This window comes from Perissodus microlepis, chromosome 16 (genome assembly GCF_051167445.1).
Source record: "Perissodus microlepis isolate ML-2025 ecotype Zambia chromosome 16, ASM5116744v1, whole genome shotgun sequence".
In the NCBI taxonomy this organism is placed as follows: Eukaryota; Metazoa; Chordata; class Actinopteri; order Cichliformes; family Cichlidae; genus Perissodus; species Perissodus microlepis.
In genome coordinates this window covers 22,849,386-22,864,328 of record NC_140476.1, presented here as the reverse complement: position 1 = coordinate 22,864,328, position 14,943 = coordinate 22,849,386, and the positions used below count along the sequence as shown (strand labels likewise).

General features: G+C 38.3%; 1 protein-coding gene across 3 annotated transcripts in view; it reads right to left on the bottom strand.

Annotated features, from left to right (window-relative positions):
- itgbl1 (integrin, beta-like 1) overlaps positions 1–14,943 on the bottom strand; it is a 50,256-nt gene that overhangs the window by 1,874 nt on the left and 33,439 nt on the right. For 2 of the 3 annotated variants that reach the window (XM_084908960.1, XM_084908961.1), the window contains 3 exons: positions 11,575–11,691; positions 6,682–6,828; positions 3,432–3,545 (listed from right to left, as the gene is read on the bottom strand). In XM_084908960.1, the coding sequence (XP_084765086.1) occupies positions 3,432–3,545; positions 6,682–6,828; positions 11,575–11,691 (378 nt within the window). Of the gene's footprint in view, positions 1–3,431; positions 3,546–6,681; positions 6,852–11,574; positions 11,692–14,943 lie in introns of those variants that run through there. The other variant, XR_014797237.1, reaches the window with a different exon arrangement.

Below are 14,943 nucleotides of genomic sequence, written 5' to 3'. Positions count from 1 at the left end.
TCTTTTCGCACTCCTTGCTTCCCTGGGTGCAGCTCTCTGATAGGGGATGGAGACCAATGACATTGCTCGGGACAGTCTGTGGTTTTCCACTGCTTCTGCCTTAACAGCAGGAGAAACATCGAGTTTAATTACTTTTCGATATTAATTTATTCGTGTTTTGTTTTTACAACATTTGGACAAAGCTCAAACATCTCTATATATCTGACCAGATCCTGTAGTAGGAACACAAACAAAATGAAAACGAAATAGGATCATCATATTACCAGACGTCTGACTAACAGAGAAGTTAAGTCACCAACCCATTCACACTGGTTGTTTTAGGACTGATAAATAGTCAAGACATATAGTTTTTTCTTCTTTATCTCTAAAGAGGGCCAAAGTGGCATAACATGCTACTGTAGGAATTATATCACTACAGTATACACCCCACACCTCCCCATAAGCTTCCAGAGCTGTCAGTCAGAGGTGCTGGGGTTAGGAAGAGGGCTCCTGCTGGTCTCCTGTCACACGGTTGAAAAGATACATCTACCACCATATATCTCTGTGGGAGAGGAGGGAGGAGTGTAAGCCAACAAGGAAGTAGTTGAGAAAAGAACCAGGAAAGTGATACAAGGAAAGAAGCAATTACAAAGACAAGACCAGAGTTATTTCATGCTCCTGTTATTATCAATAAAGACTAGAACTGCAATTTCTTAGTATTTTTCTGCTTTTCTGCCTTGTCCATGGGCTTCAGTCCTAAACGCATTTGTTCCCAAAGAAATAAACATTTAAAAAACAATCGTAAAAAACTTAAAAGCTAAATATTTTCCTGTAAGAGCTGAAAATTGGGGGGGGGAAATAATTAAACGGATTAAATACTGCATTTGTTGGCTGACCACTTCCATTTATAGATTTATAACTTTTTGGGTGAATATTTACAGTACAGTATTTACAGAGTATTTTCTTAGTACAATCTGTAAATGGTTATTTTTTTAGAGTTGGTCTTACAGTCCTGTGAGGTTTTACTATGATGGCGAGGTCTGAAAGTCATGGTCAGTGGAGCCTCTGCTTTGACCTCGAGGTCTCTGCATAGGCAACGTCTATTTAAGTGTCTGGAAGCCTCAAGAAGCAGCCAGACTTTCAGGCTCCTTTTCATCTAATTTGGAGATAGTCAAGGATCTCGCTGTTCCAATATGTGAAAGAAGAGTAAGCACAAAAAAAGTCAGTATAAAAAGAAAAAAAACTTTCTGAACTTCAGACATGGATGATCACATGTGCTCACCTCTTCCTGAATTTCAAGATGTAGCTAAAATAAACACATCTATATTTTGTACTTTGGATCTGTCTCCTGAAGGATTTATTGCTGCGCAGGTGAAATTTTCATGACTTACTATTGATCTGGATGTTTTATAGGAGTTTTAGAATATTGAACAACATCTCTCTATATATACATATAAGTGCCAGATTAAGATTTATTATTGGTTCATGCTCTCCTCAACAAAAACATCCACAGTTCTTAGTTTATTCGGAATTTACTTAAACCAATTTTTTCCCGACTCACAAACATTTCACATGATTAAACAGCTCTCATGAATACCGTAAACTCAAACCTCTTCTTCATTTTATTTTCATCCCACTGACAAAACACAAATTGAAAAAATTGTACATGGTGAGAAAACGTTGTCATTTATTTTGTTTTTTTTTGCTTCACATATTTACCTGTGTAGCAGGCGACCCGACAGACATTTTTGTCTCTCTTCTAATACGATTGCTGAAATTATCATATGCAGTGCATGAAATTAGCCAGCAAGCATTCCTAATATGCTAAATTTTCCACATCACTCATCAGTTGTATGTGTAATGAGAATCCACAGCACTGAAGGATCCATGAAATCTCTGGATGCAAAGTAATTTATTGGCTAACTTTTGTCACACATTTTTAATCTTTATAAAATGGCAAGAAATGACTCAATCACTGCTATCTGAAAAAAAAAAAACCCCACAGCAACTCTTTTATCCAAATATTAAATCCCTTTCTGGAATTGCCTTTCCATGTAAAACACTATTCCAGTAAAATAACTTCCAAGGATATGGTTATTTTCACATTTATACTGCAGTCAGTAATGGTAGTCAGGCACATTTGCCAGATGCTCCAATGCACTTTCTTAGTTTGCTCCCTGTGTTTAAGCAATGCCGATCTGCATTTGGAAACACTGATGCTCATTTGAATGACATTAAGGCTGACATTTGGACTCTTAAAGTCATGATGAGAAGCACTTGTGAAGCTATTCAGATTCTGACAGGCCCCCAGGGCAAAAATAATTAGATGTGTACTAAACTTTCCACAGTCAGTGATGAGAATAAAGCTCCTGTGGATAAACAGCCATATGGCATATAGGTATGCAGTTGTTTATGGTTGTCAGGCACACAACCACAACCATTAACATTAATACAAAATGAGTAATACAAAAACAACAACAACAACAACAATAAACAGTGTACAAAATGTTTAAAAGCGCTCATTATGGATTTCAGTTACGCAAATCTTACAAACTTTCGGCATAATTTAGTTATGTTAGTCATGGTTTTGTCAGTTATGATTAGCCGTTTTAACTATTCATCCATTACATGTAGTGCATTTAACAGCCAATCACTGCTTAACTAGCTATTTTAAGTGTTTAGATTTAATATAAGCTAACAGTTTTAACTGCTATGATAGTTGTTTTATGATCAGTTTTACTGTTTCTATAAAAACAGCTGCCAAACAAGCCCACACCCCATCTCTGGTTCACTGGGATTGTTACTCATGAAAGTAATTTGATTTTAACATGTGGCTCCCTCTTTCTGCTAAGGTGTCGCTCTTCAATAAAATTCTGCTCCAGTATTTTCTTTTAGAAAACCCCTAAAACACCTTTTCAAAAACAAATGTTTAGAAGCAAGGCCATTAAAATGTCTTTGATTTAACTCGACACCTTTTTCATCTTTAGTAAGGGCCAACCTTTGAAAATGTAAATTAGCCCTTGCTTCTCCCAGCATCTCTGCATCTTGAGCACACCTGCCCACCTTCGACTCTATTCAAGCATCATAAAACTACTATCCATTAGATAGAGGCAAGTTGCACATTTAATTTAATTCAGCCGCACACATTTAAAACATAAATTGGTTTTGAAGAAGAGCAAATTATACAGTAACCCCAACAATGTAGCATGCTAATCTCTCTTTTCAGCGTTAGAAATACTAATGTAATAAAAACATAAACCTTCAGCTTGACTACTCTCATGGAAATAAAACATCTGGCAATCTCTGGGGCACTTCAGTCCAAAGGTGGAAATGCTCAGCTGTGACTTTGACTTTTATATTACCCATTATCTTCTAGTATTTACCATTTTTACTTATTCTGATTGTTTCGACTGTATTTGATTGATTGTCTCTCCTTTTTTGCATTTCATTACCTGTGCAGATGATCCCGTCGTGCTTATCACACTCTCGGTCGTCACACTCACAGTACTCTCCGGACACCCACCAGTCTTGGGGATTGCAGATACACTTACCACAATGACAGGAACCTGTAATACACACATGCAGACCACACACACACGAGCATACACATTGACAACTGTATATTAACATCATATTTTTGTTTTCATTTCAGCTGGGATTTTGGCAGTGTATATTCGTTATTTGCTGTAAATTACTTATTTTGCACAGAAGATAATACTGGGCTGAGTGAATATGACATGTATTCTGGGGAAATGGCCACTAATATGCTTTCACCACCAGGATACCAATCCACCCACACTTTAAACTTCCTGTCATGCCCATCAGTGTCTATTCTTCTCTCTATCATTCTCTCTCTCACTCACTCTTAAGGGCAGCAGCAGGATAATAAAGTATTAAAGACTGGTAGAGAGAAACAAATCTACTGCTGTCCACTTTATTTTTCCTAAGCTCACACCCAGAGGTCCAGCAACTATGGTTTCAATCCCCCCAGTTTGTATCCACATTCACTGGGTTACAGGAAAACCACTATGAAAGATGGGAGCAGATGAAGTAAGAAGAAGGAGAGAAAGTGAAATGGTGAAACAACAGGAGGAGGCGAGGAAAGGTAGCTCTTGTGCCTCGGTGTAGCGGAGCATGGCGAATGAACATGCTCGTCTTCATTTTCACACCATCCTCGGCTTTGCAGGGCTGGACTCAGAGCAGCAGGTCTATTTCTGTGGATTCACTGCTATGCAACAGAGAAAAAAATCCTGCTGCGTGGTGTCATTTGCCACCTAATGATACATAGTGACAATGCGCAGTGTAAAGAAGTCGACAGCTGCTCCTGCTGCAACTAATGATCAGTTTATTTACTGTCAATTAAAATTTCTATACCTCCAAAATTTAGTCTATAAATATCAGACAATAATTTAAGTACTCTAAATACAACTATATCAAGAGATTGGGTAAAATAATACAACAGTGAAATCAAAATCTTCCTTTTAATAAACGTTTGCCTAATAAAAGTCTAAGTATTTAAACCACAGACTACATGATAAAAATGTTTCAGTGTAAATGTAAATCTTCTAAGTAACATCATCTTCTAGTATTATCTGAATTAGCCTAATTTCAATGATCAGGACATAACTGCTTGCACTGAATTGCCAATCAAGTCTGATATACTCTGATTATCTCCAATAGATTGAGACAATCTCTCCCTTTTAGTATTTCCTTGAACTATTCCTTGCTTTCCTTGAGTTTAGCTGCCTTTCTAGATGAATTTTTCAGACTGCTAATAAGCTTCTTTATTATTCCTAGAAGGGATAAAGGAAACATACTTAACATTATAAAATACCTTGACCCTGGCTTAGGTGAGGAGCCTCTGTATTCACTGTCCTTTCATGTAAATCCTATGTGGTCATCCATAGTGAATTGAGGCCTTGAGTTATTCCTATCAAACCACAACTTATCCTCAGAATACAAATGTATCAGTTTTTGGCTGAACTTCCTATTATAGCTTGGTAATAAGAAAATTATTGTTAAAAATTATTAGGATAAGTAAAATGTAAATAATACACAAGCAATACTTTGTACTATATCAATAGTGGTTGTGGCTCAGTAATATCACATTCATATATATGATTTGGGGGTGGGTGGGTGTTACAATGTGGATATAAATGTATGCATATAAGCCAAAACCAAATAGTAATAGCATAGTGATATACAAGTATCAATAAAATCTGCTAATAATATAAAATGGTAACATTCATTCATGCATTCTAATGTTTTATACAATGGTTTTAAAGTAGTAGTAACATAATAACTTCCTTTATTAAACGGGTCCTTTATCATAATAAGATACTATTACAATATTATGATGCGGAATTAATCCTACTTCATGTCCACAGCAAAATAATTTATTTCAAGGCAATCGTGTTAATATTATGTTTATTGCTGAAGGATACTACTTGGAAAAATGTGTGGTAGTTTCTAATTAATACCACGTTAACAAGCTAATAAAAACAAGCTGTGTCTCAATCTTGCAGCCCATGTCACCTCTACTTGCGGCCCGCAAGTAGAGGTGACATGAATGACGTGAAGAAATATTTTTTAAAATTATTCACAAAAACGATTTAATATGAAGGCAATAGGCAGAGTGTTACAGGCATAGCCCTAAAGAATGTAGCCTCATGGGCAGTGTAGTCCGTGCTGCAGGGAGAATGGACTGCCATACCCGTTATGTGTCTGTGAGCGTGAGGGAAGGAGAAAAAGAGTCGAAAAGTAAGAGATGTCACCGACCAGAAACGGGAGATGGAAGCATGTAAATATATATATAAAGTTGACCCAGACAACAAAGTAAAGCTAGTTTTCGGCTACGAGCCCGACACGGAACCCGATGTATTAGACAGAGGTCTCTTTACGGTTTTATGCCTTTACGGTTTGGAGCCACAGACCTGTTTTATATTCGCGCGGAATAGTTTTCTATATGAGATCGCTTCAAAAAGTGCAGCCTTACCTAATGTCCACCCTACTGTTACTCATTTATATTAAGATTTAAAAATCTAGTTGGTATGGCAAATAACCTTTAGTAATAGTAATAAATCACACAGCAATAGGACATTCATGTAGTTGTAAAAAGCATGATAATATATTAAGTAATCCAAAGTATTCAGAATACGTTACTCTCATTGACGTAACGGAATATGTTACAAAATACATTTTGGGGCATGTATTCTGTAATCTGTAGTGAAATACATTTTAAAAGTAACCTTCCCAACACTGCATATTTATGCATTTCAACTGTTTGAATGATATGTGCATTTGAAAACAATGGGAATGGGAAATAGGTTTCTGAATTTCTAAGATTTTTAGAAAAAATATGTGGTTATACTTTTGTTGCATTGCTCTTTTATGTGTGGAATATGATCAGCTTTCAGTGGATGTTCATTATATTAGCATACTATTATTGCTATTCCTGCTAGTTTACATTGATATTGAATCCAGTATTCTACATCATATTCATACTTATGACCTACAATCTTTAAAACATAAATAAATGTACATTTTGTGTTTATGTACTATTTGACATGTGTGTATTTACCAAACTTTTTTTTTTTTTTTATCAAACGGGCCATGAAAATGTTCTTCTCAGTTGAAATTCAAATATTAACTTTTAGAAATGTTTTTCCCAAACACCACCGAACAAAAGGAAATACTGCTCACCTTTTCCACTGCATATAACACCATCAGAGGTCTCACAAAGCTCCTTGCTCTGGGCATCGCTCATATCACAAGACCTGGGGAACTGGCACAGCTTCCCAAACCAGCCCTCCTCACAGATGCACCGTCCACATGAACAGTAACCGTGACCTGGCGGTGGAGGGCAGAAGGGCCTTCGTTTAAAAGGAGACAGAATATGGAGCATGGCCATGAGAAAACACTGCAAATACAAGAAAAATTTAAAAAGAAAAAAGAAAAAAAAAAGAGTAAAGCTTTCACTAGCAGCAAAAGTTGAGAGAAATGCCACAGGAGAGTAAGAAAGACGGCAATAAAGAACATAAATACTGGAAGTTGACAGTGCAGACATCGAACCTTGACACTAATAGGCAGTACAAGGAGGCAGAGCTACAGGAAGATGAGAGAGAGACGCATCAAGCTTATTGTATTTCCCCTGGGGACATGAAAGGAACTGTCATCACTGGTCTTGTCCTGTCCTTAATGAATCTCCAGTGCTTCAAATGAGAGATGAAAAACAAGAAATGGCAATGGCAGACGAAAACACACAAATATTTTCACCCACACATAAAATCGGGGAAATGCACGATAAGGAGGCAACTGCTCCCGGGATGTCTAAATAGCTGTTAGCATCAGTGTAGTTTTGACAGCCACTATAACAATTATGTCTCCCACCTCCAACAGAAGTCTTGCATCACTCACACCATGCTTATGTTTAAATAAACGCGGTGCAGACCCAGTTGCATCATTGACTGATTCCTTTGTGTTCACATCTGGCAACAGATACCAGGTGGTTACCAGAACACCCTTACCTTGCTCCAAATTGTTTAATGTAGAGGTACACAGGAGTGATCCAATCCACGGCTATTTGCTTAAAAATTTCTTTTTTTTTGTTTTAACTAAAATCCTACAGAAAGGGAACCATTAAGAAAGGAGCTGCTCTTAAGAGTTGTTAAACCACAACAGCAAAATAACAAAATAAAATACATTTATTTTAAAAAATGGCAATGAAAGACAAAACACACACAACACCAGGGACATGTAACTGGTTAAAGGAAGCAACTGAGTCCTTGGATGTTTAAATAGTTGTTTGCATCAGTCAATCAAACAGGTTGTTTTCAGATTTTTTCAGATTCAACACCACAAAAGTTAAACGGTCAAGACTCCTATGCATATGTAAACAAACACAACCAAACTTAGTTAAATGGTTAATTTCACTGAATTTGAACGATTTTCAAGGCACAGATTTAATTTTTGTTTTGTTTTTAAAACCAGCACATTTTAGTCAATATTTATTTATTTTAATTCTGGTATTTTTTATCATTATTTTTCAGTATTATTTTGTTTTTATTATTATTTTTTTTGCAGGAACAGCTTTTTACTATAAAATTCAATATTATATGATAAATACACAAAATAAGCCGTATCCCCTTTTAAAAAATGTTTTGAAATATTTACTATTCAATTTTTAATAAATACCCATACATTATAATAGAATAATATTCCTTAGTGTTTTATTATTTTTCTTCAGGGAGTTTGGTTCAGATACAATATTTGTTCATTTGTTTCCAGAAACTGAGAAGTTCATTTCTACTTACTCTAAAGACAAAGTTTCTCTGAGCAAATGGGTGAAAAAGAAAGCCATGCACGACTGGCTCAATCAGACAGCTTGGGAGAGTGGTTAATTGCTTTAAAGGAGCAGAAATCTAGCCCTCATTCAATTAGTTTGTGCCTGCCTTTCACAAAACTCAAACAAGTGCAGCTGCCTTCACTGAGTACTTAGATATGCTTTTAATGGAGCATGCATCGCATTTCAGCATTTTGTTAACTTGGTATCAAACCCAGCAGATCTGTGCTACTTGCAGAAAGAATCCGACAGAGGTTTAGAGTTCAGTGCCACAAAGGGAAGAAAAGAAATGGAGCTGTGTGAGTATAGGGAGGAAGAGAAGAAACTAGTAAGAGAGAGCAAAAGATCTAAGCTGCCTTCTGTTTAAAAGCTGTTACCACACAGCAAGAATCTCTTTTGAGTCTATTTTAAACTGAACAATGAGAACAAGGTTTATCCTGATCCAATAGGGTGGGTGTTTGTATGTAGAAAATACAAACAAAGCAGATACCAGATATTAGATGTAATTGCAGACTGACAAGACTCCTATTATAATTTCCCTCAACTATAATTTAAAGTCCCAAACTGTGAAAATTAGACCTCAACAGCCTAGCATCTAACCTCGGTCTCACCTCTGTAAATGTCATGTGCCCACACTGTATTTGCCAGGCATTAGCACTTACATAGTTCATTTGAATTAGACTGTTGAAGCGATCACAGAGGTTAATTAATACAAAGAATGCAAGATAACCTATGTTGTTCCTTTGCGTTTCTTTCATTTTTGATCATTATTTCACAAAGAAATGCATGATGGTATGTGGTATCTGATATTAATGCATTTATTAACCCAACACTTTATCTAAGATGTATTATTGTGACACCTGCTATCAATTTGGCTATGATGGAATGTATGTTCTCAACCATTTTGGCTTATTTGCAGAACAGTTTAAAACCAACACAAGGAGCATCCACCGCCAATGCTAATGATGAGGCCAGTGTTAGCTTAAAGCAGCACATTTATTTGCAGCTTATTGTCTTTTGATTTGTTAATGCATTCTTTGATGTCTGTTCATTTTCAATTCCCATTGTCACTAAAGAAGAATGTAATGTTGCATGTTGCTTGACAAGTTGCAAATGGGACAGCTGGCATGACATTTAAAGGTTGTAGTGGTCATTTTCAAGTGCACCAAACAGCATGTCAGATTCAAGACACCATGAAGATCTTGCACTATCAAAGTACAAAGTGCACAACAGACAGAAGGATCCACAGTGCAGGTATCTAGCAACATCCCTGTCATAAAGAAACGTTCACTGTAGATATACTGACATGATTTCAGTGGTTTCAGTAAACCTCGGTAAAATCTGGAGATTACTGTGTGACTTTGTGGGGCACGGAGCCTTCATAATACCCACCTAATACCCACAGCCAGAAATCTGGCTAAACATGAATGTGGGAGCCAACATAATGACCAGCTTCAGACTTTAACTACTGTTCATGTCAATCCAAACATCAAAGTAATAATTATGCATGTAAAATCTGGACAGTTTAAAAGTTCAACACTCAGACTTGGCACTTAATGATACAATATGAAACGAAAGCAATTTATTGCCTTAAGCCTGAGGGCCTAAGATGTTCTTTTCAAACTTCCAACTGACAAATAATAACAAAATCCAGTCACGAGTAGCTCCAGTGAGGTTAAAATAAACAACTCCAGTTTGGAAGAGAAATAAAACACAATTATGTTTTAACCAATTCAATCATCTAAGTACAAGGTGGCCTCTACACTGAAGAAAGTCCTGTGTGATCTTGTGTTCAGTATGACTGACCACCCATGTTTTCTATCCCATATAACACAAATATGTCTTTGTCATAGTGAAGGTGTAAAAAAACGATGAAATTATGGACGAGAAGAAAGAGTGGACTGCTTTAAATTGCAGCGTACAAAGTAAAAATTTTGTCTTCTTGTTCTTTGTTTTTGGATACAACCCTCATGAGTCAAGTAAGGACCGACCTGACTGACAAGCTTGTTAACACAGAAGGACTGAATTGTATACACGTGTCTCTTCTCTGTTGTCTGCAATGAGGTCCAAACAGTCAGCAGCACTGACAGCACTGTACCATGACTTATGAAGTTTCTTACAAACCTCCTTGAAACAAAGCTCCTATATGTTTGATCCTCACGTGTCACCTTGTTTAGAGTGCCTTTCAGCTTCTCAAAATACCCAATGACTTCCACAGGCCTTTCAGTATACAGACATAATTGTGGACCTGTTGTTCGTATGTATGCTTATGTTTGTTTGCATGTGCAGCAGTGCTGGAGATAGGCTAACCCAGAAGGCTCCTCAAGGATTGTCCCTAGACAGCCCAACAGACAATGAGTGGCCGTAATCCAATCAATACTACAGAAAATTACCCTCAGATGCTGCACTGCACCACTAATGCAATAGTGAGACAGCTCACTAGAACATTAAAAAAAACTCTCTATCCTGGAAGATCCACATATTGATATATGGTAGCAGTTAGACAGATCACATGTGAATTTAAGAGAAAAGACAAATAGTTTGAAACTTCACTGACTGAACAGTGAACTGAGTTTCACTAAGTACCTTCCCTGTTTGGTATACATGTGAAGGAAAAGCTCCTCGCTGTTGTTAGAAAGATATTAATTTGAAAAAAAAAAGAGCTATTATTTGGAAAACCGTGTATGTGTCATATTTTATCATTTTTCCAGCACTTTCATTACAGCAAAGGACCCAAAAAGCAGATCTCCGCGTGGTGTATGTATCCAAAAAAATACTCTGAGTCATGTGGAGTCAAATTAAAGAGGCTTTGTGATAATCATTGATATGACTCTCATGACCTGCACTACGATCCTTTTTTGTCTTTATCTGGCTTCTGCCAGTCTCTCTCTCTCTCTCTCTGTCTTTTCTCAAGCTCTAGCATCTACAATGGGAAATATCAAATTCAACTGAGCCTCTAATGTTTTAGTGTGAGCTATTCATTACAGCATCTCTGCCTAAATGGCTCAAATTATGAGCGGCAACTTCCCAAGACCTCAAACAGAAGCTTCAGCAGCTGAGAGAAGTTTCTCTAAAATTAGGCTCAAGGGTGTAGAAGGTTGTGCCTGTGGATATCAATGAGAGCAGACAGGATCACGGTGCACTGATCTTCAAATTTACAAACGCTACCGGCAAAGTTTCAAAGACCCCTTAGGGCACAACAAAGACTTAATGTGTGTGTGTGTGTGTGTGAGGGTCTGCATGTGTTCGCTTACCTCCACAGACCTCTCCACTGATGTCCTCGCACTGACGGTCGTCACACTCACAGTTTTTGCCATGAACACGACTGTCCCCAGGTGGGTGGCAAGTACACTGTCCACATTGGCACTGACCTAGAAAAATAGAAACGTCTTCTCACATCTGAGCAGTTGTGTTGTGTTTTTAATAGAATAATCTTTCTTTGTCGGAAGTTGTTTATATAATCTTGTTGGAATTTTTTTCTATTCACTCTGTAATTTTAGGAAACTGATTTGCATACTGGCTTTAGTGTAGAATTTACCTCTGAGATCTAAGTTATCATAGGTGCTAACCCTATATTTAGGAAAAAAGCTAAACTGCTGCTCACACTTATAGTGGGGATAGTAATCATTTAAGCCCCTGCTGAATTTCTGAAGTTGCTCCCTTGCAAAGAACTGAACAGTGTGAAATTTTTATGGTAGTTTCTTTATAATGGAGAGAGACTGAATATCAGCCAAAAATCCAGAAAAATAAAACGTATAGATTCATTTGCATGTCACTGAGTAAAGTAAATATTTGATCCCCTACTACCCGGCTTGTTTTAGCCAGTCTGGCTCTGCGCCCGTGTGGCAGGCAGATTACAGATCACTCAGTTAATCAGTCAATTACAGATAATCCTGATCTCACTCCAACCTCTCCACAACCATGGGCAAAGATGGTGGGATGTCAGGAGGTCAAAGGATGTCAGGGCCTGCAGAAGGCTGGAAAGGGCCACAAGACCTACAAGAAGCTTGCTGAGAAGGTGACAACTGGGGGTGTGATTATTCAGACATGGAAGATATATATAATTACTATCAATCATCCTCCGTCTGGAGCTCCATGCAAGATCTTGCCTCATGGGATAAATGGTAAATGGATTGGTTCTTAGAAAGCGCTTTTCTACTCTGCTGGGGCATGTTGTATAAAACATGAGCCATGTTTTATACATCATGCCCTATTAACCCATTCATACGAGCACTTCTATGTAAGTGCTTTCTAGCTAACATTCATACAACTTGGAGTTAGCATCTTGCCCAAAGATATTTGGTGTGCAGACTGGAGCAGCCAGGGATCGAACCAGTAACTGTCCAATTAGTAGAACACCACTTGAGCTACAGCCATGAGAAAAGTGGTGGATCAGCTCAAAACTATACAGGAGGAGTTTGTTAATGATCTGGGCTGTTGAGATCAGCAAGAACACAATTAGTAAAACACTACCCAGTAATGGACTGAAATATGAAAGGTCCCCTTGCTCAATAAAGTACTGTGGCGGAGGTGTGATCCCTGGCTCTAGCTGCAGAGGAGGGGTGGTGCAGTGAGCTCAAGGGGCAGTGCCAGGGAGGTTGGAGGGACAAGTGGATGTGATTGTCCTGACAAGGATTTCCCTTTTTCAGTGATGTTGGACACCAGAGGGGAGAGGAGTGTGCAGCTGACTGGAAGTCGGCTGCTGAGTGTGCCGGAAAAAGTATTACTGTGTTCTCAATAAAAAGCTCAAAACGAACGGAAACACAGTGTGTTGGGTCCGAATCCTTTACAGGCACATATACAGGCCCACCTTAAGTTTGCAAGTGAACATCTAAATAATTCAGAGAGGCTTGGAGAAAGTGCTGTGGTCAGATGAAACCAAAATGGAGCTCTTTGGCATCAACTTGGCTTGTCGTGTTTGGAGGAAGAGAAAGGCTGAGTATGACCTAAAGCCTAAAGAACACCACACACCCAGTCAGGCACGGAGGTGGAAACGTTATGCTTTGGGGCTGTTTGTCTGGTAAGGATTGGACAGGGCTGTATACTGTAAAATCTTGAAAAAGGACTTTCCTCAGACTGAACACTGAAGATAGGTTGTGGATGGGTAGTAAGAAAATGACCCCAGAAATACAGCTAAGACAAGAAAAAAAAGTGGCTTAAGAAAATGTGCATTAAGGTGATGGAGTGGTGTAGCCAGTCAGCAGACCTTGATTCTATAAAAAAAATATGTGAAGTGAGCTGAAGCTTGGAGCTGCCAAGCAGCTGCCAAGTAAACTCATAAAACATGTGGATATCCTAATTGGACTTTCATCAAGTCAGCAAAGATGCACAGAAGAGAAGATCAGACACCAACTAGGGTGGATCAGAAAGATAAATGCAACAATATTGTCATCCACTATGTAGCCAGTTTATCAGAAAAACTCTAAGCACAACATCCCAGTGTACTTCAGAACCAGCCACACACTCAAACAAAAACTGGTTCATCCCAAAGACAAAACTCCTAAACACAGCTTAACAACGTAGTGTATGCTGTACAGTGTAGCAAGAAATGCCCAGACCTCTACAACGGAGAGACCAAACAGCCATTTCATAAATGCATGGCACAGCATAGAAGAGCCACCTCGATGGGACAAGACTCGGCTGTCTGTCTGCATCTAAAGGACAAAGGTAACTCTTTCGAGGACACCAATGTTCACATTTTGGACAGAGGAGACAGACGGTTTGAAAGAGGAGTTAAAGAAGCCATCTATGTCCACTGTGGGCTTACGACACCAACTGTTTTGAGATCCCTTCCCAGACGCCTTAATGCCCACTCACATCCTGGGCCATTTGACCTCAGTAAATCACATGATAGGGTGGGGCTAGGTTTCACAGTGGGTTCACCCGAAACCTTGGCTGATTGGGACCCACACCCGTTTTCACACCGTGGCTCATGTGATTAGCTAGAGGATCAGTAAGGGGTCCATGACCCTCTTGGGGACACTCCCATAGGGCTTAAAATCTGGGACCGTCCAACAATTGCTCTTAGAAGTGAAGAAGCTTCTTGGATAAGAGGTGAAACATCTTCAAGGAAACTTAAAGAAGTACAGACTATTTTCTTTCCAAGCTCCTTAGACTACAATGAGCTGGATGACTGAGAACCTTCACAGACATAACCTAAAATATTTAGATAGTTTCTGTAAAGAGGAGCGCACCAAAATTCCATTGAGACATGTGAAATCCTGATGACAAATTGGTGTTTCTCCACCAAGTACCAAGTCATGTGTTGTGTGGGGATCAAATACTTATTTTGTTCAATTACATCCAAATCAATTTATAACTTTTAAGCAATGCATTTCTTTCTGCATTTTTGGTTGATATTCTGCCCCCAAACCCCTCCCCTAATTTTAATCAACCTACCATTAAAATTAGAGACTGTTTTTTTTTTTTTTAAGTGGGCAAACTTACAATTTCAGCAGGGGATCGCATAATTATTCCCCCCACTGTACAGACTCTTTTCAAGCATCTGCATAAACAGCATGCTAACACAAAACTAGCAAACAATCTAACTGATCTTTAAGCTGTGTACATGTTAACCACAGCTAAGCAGCAAGAGCCTGATCTAGAAACAGCGATAAGCAATC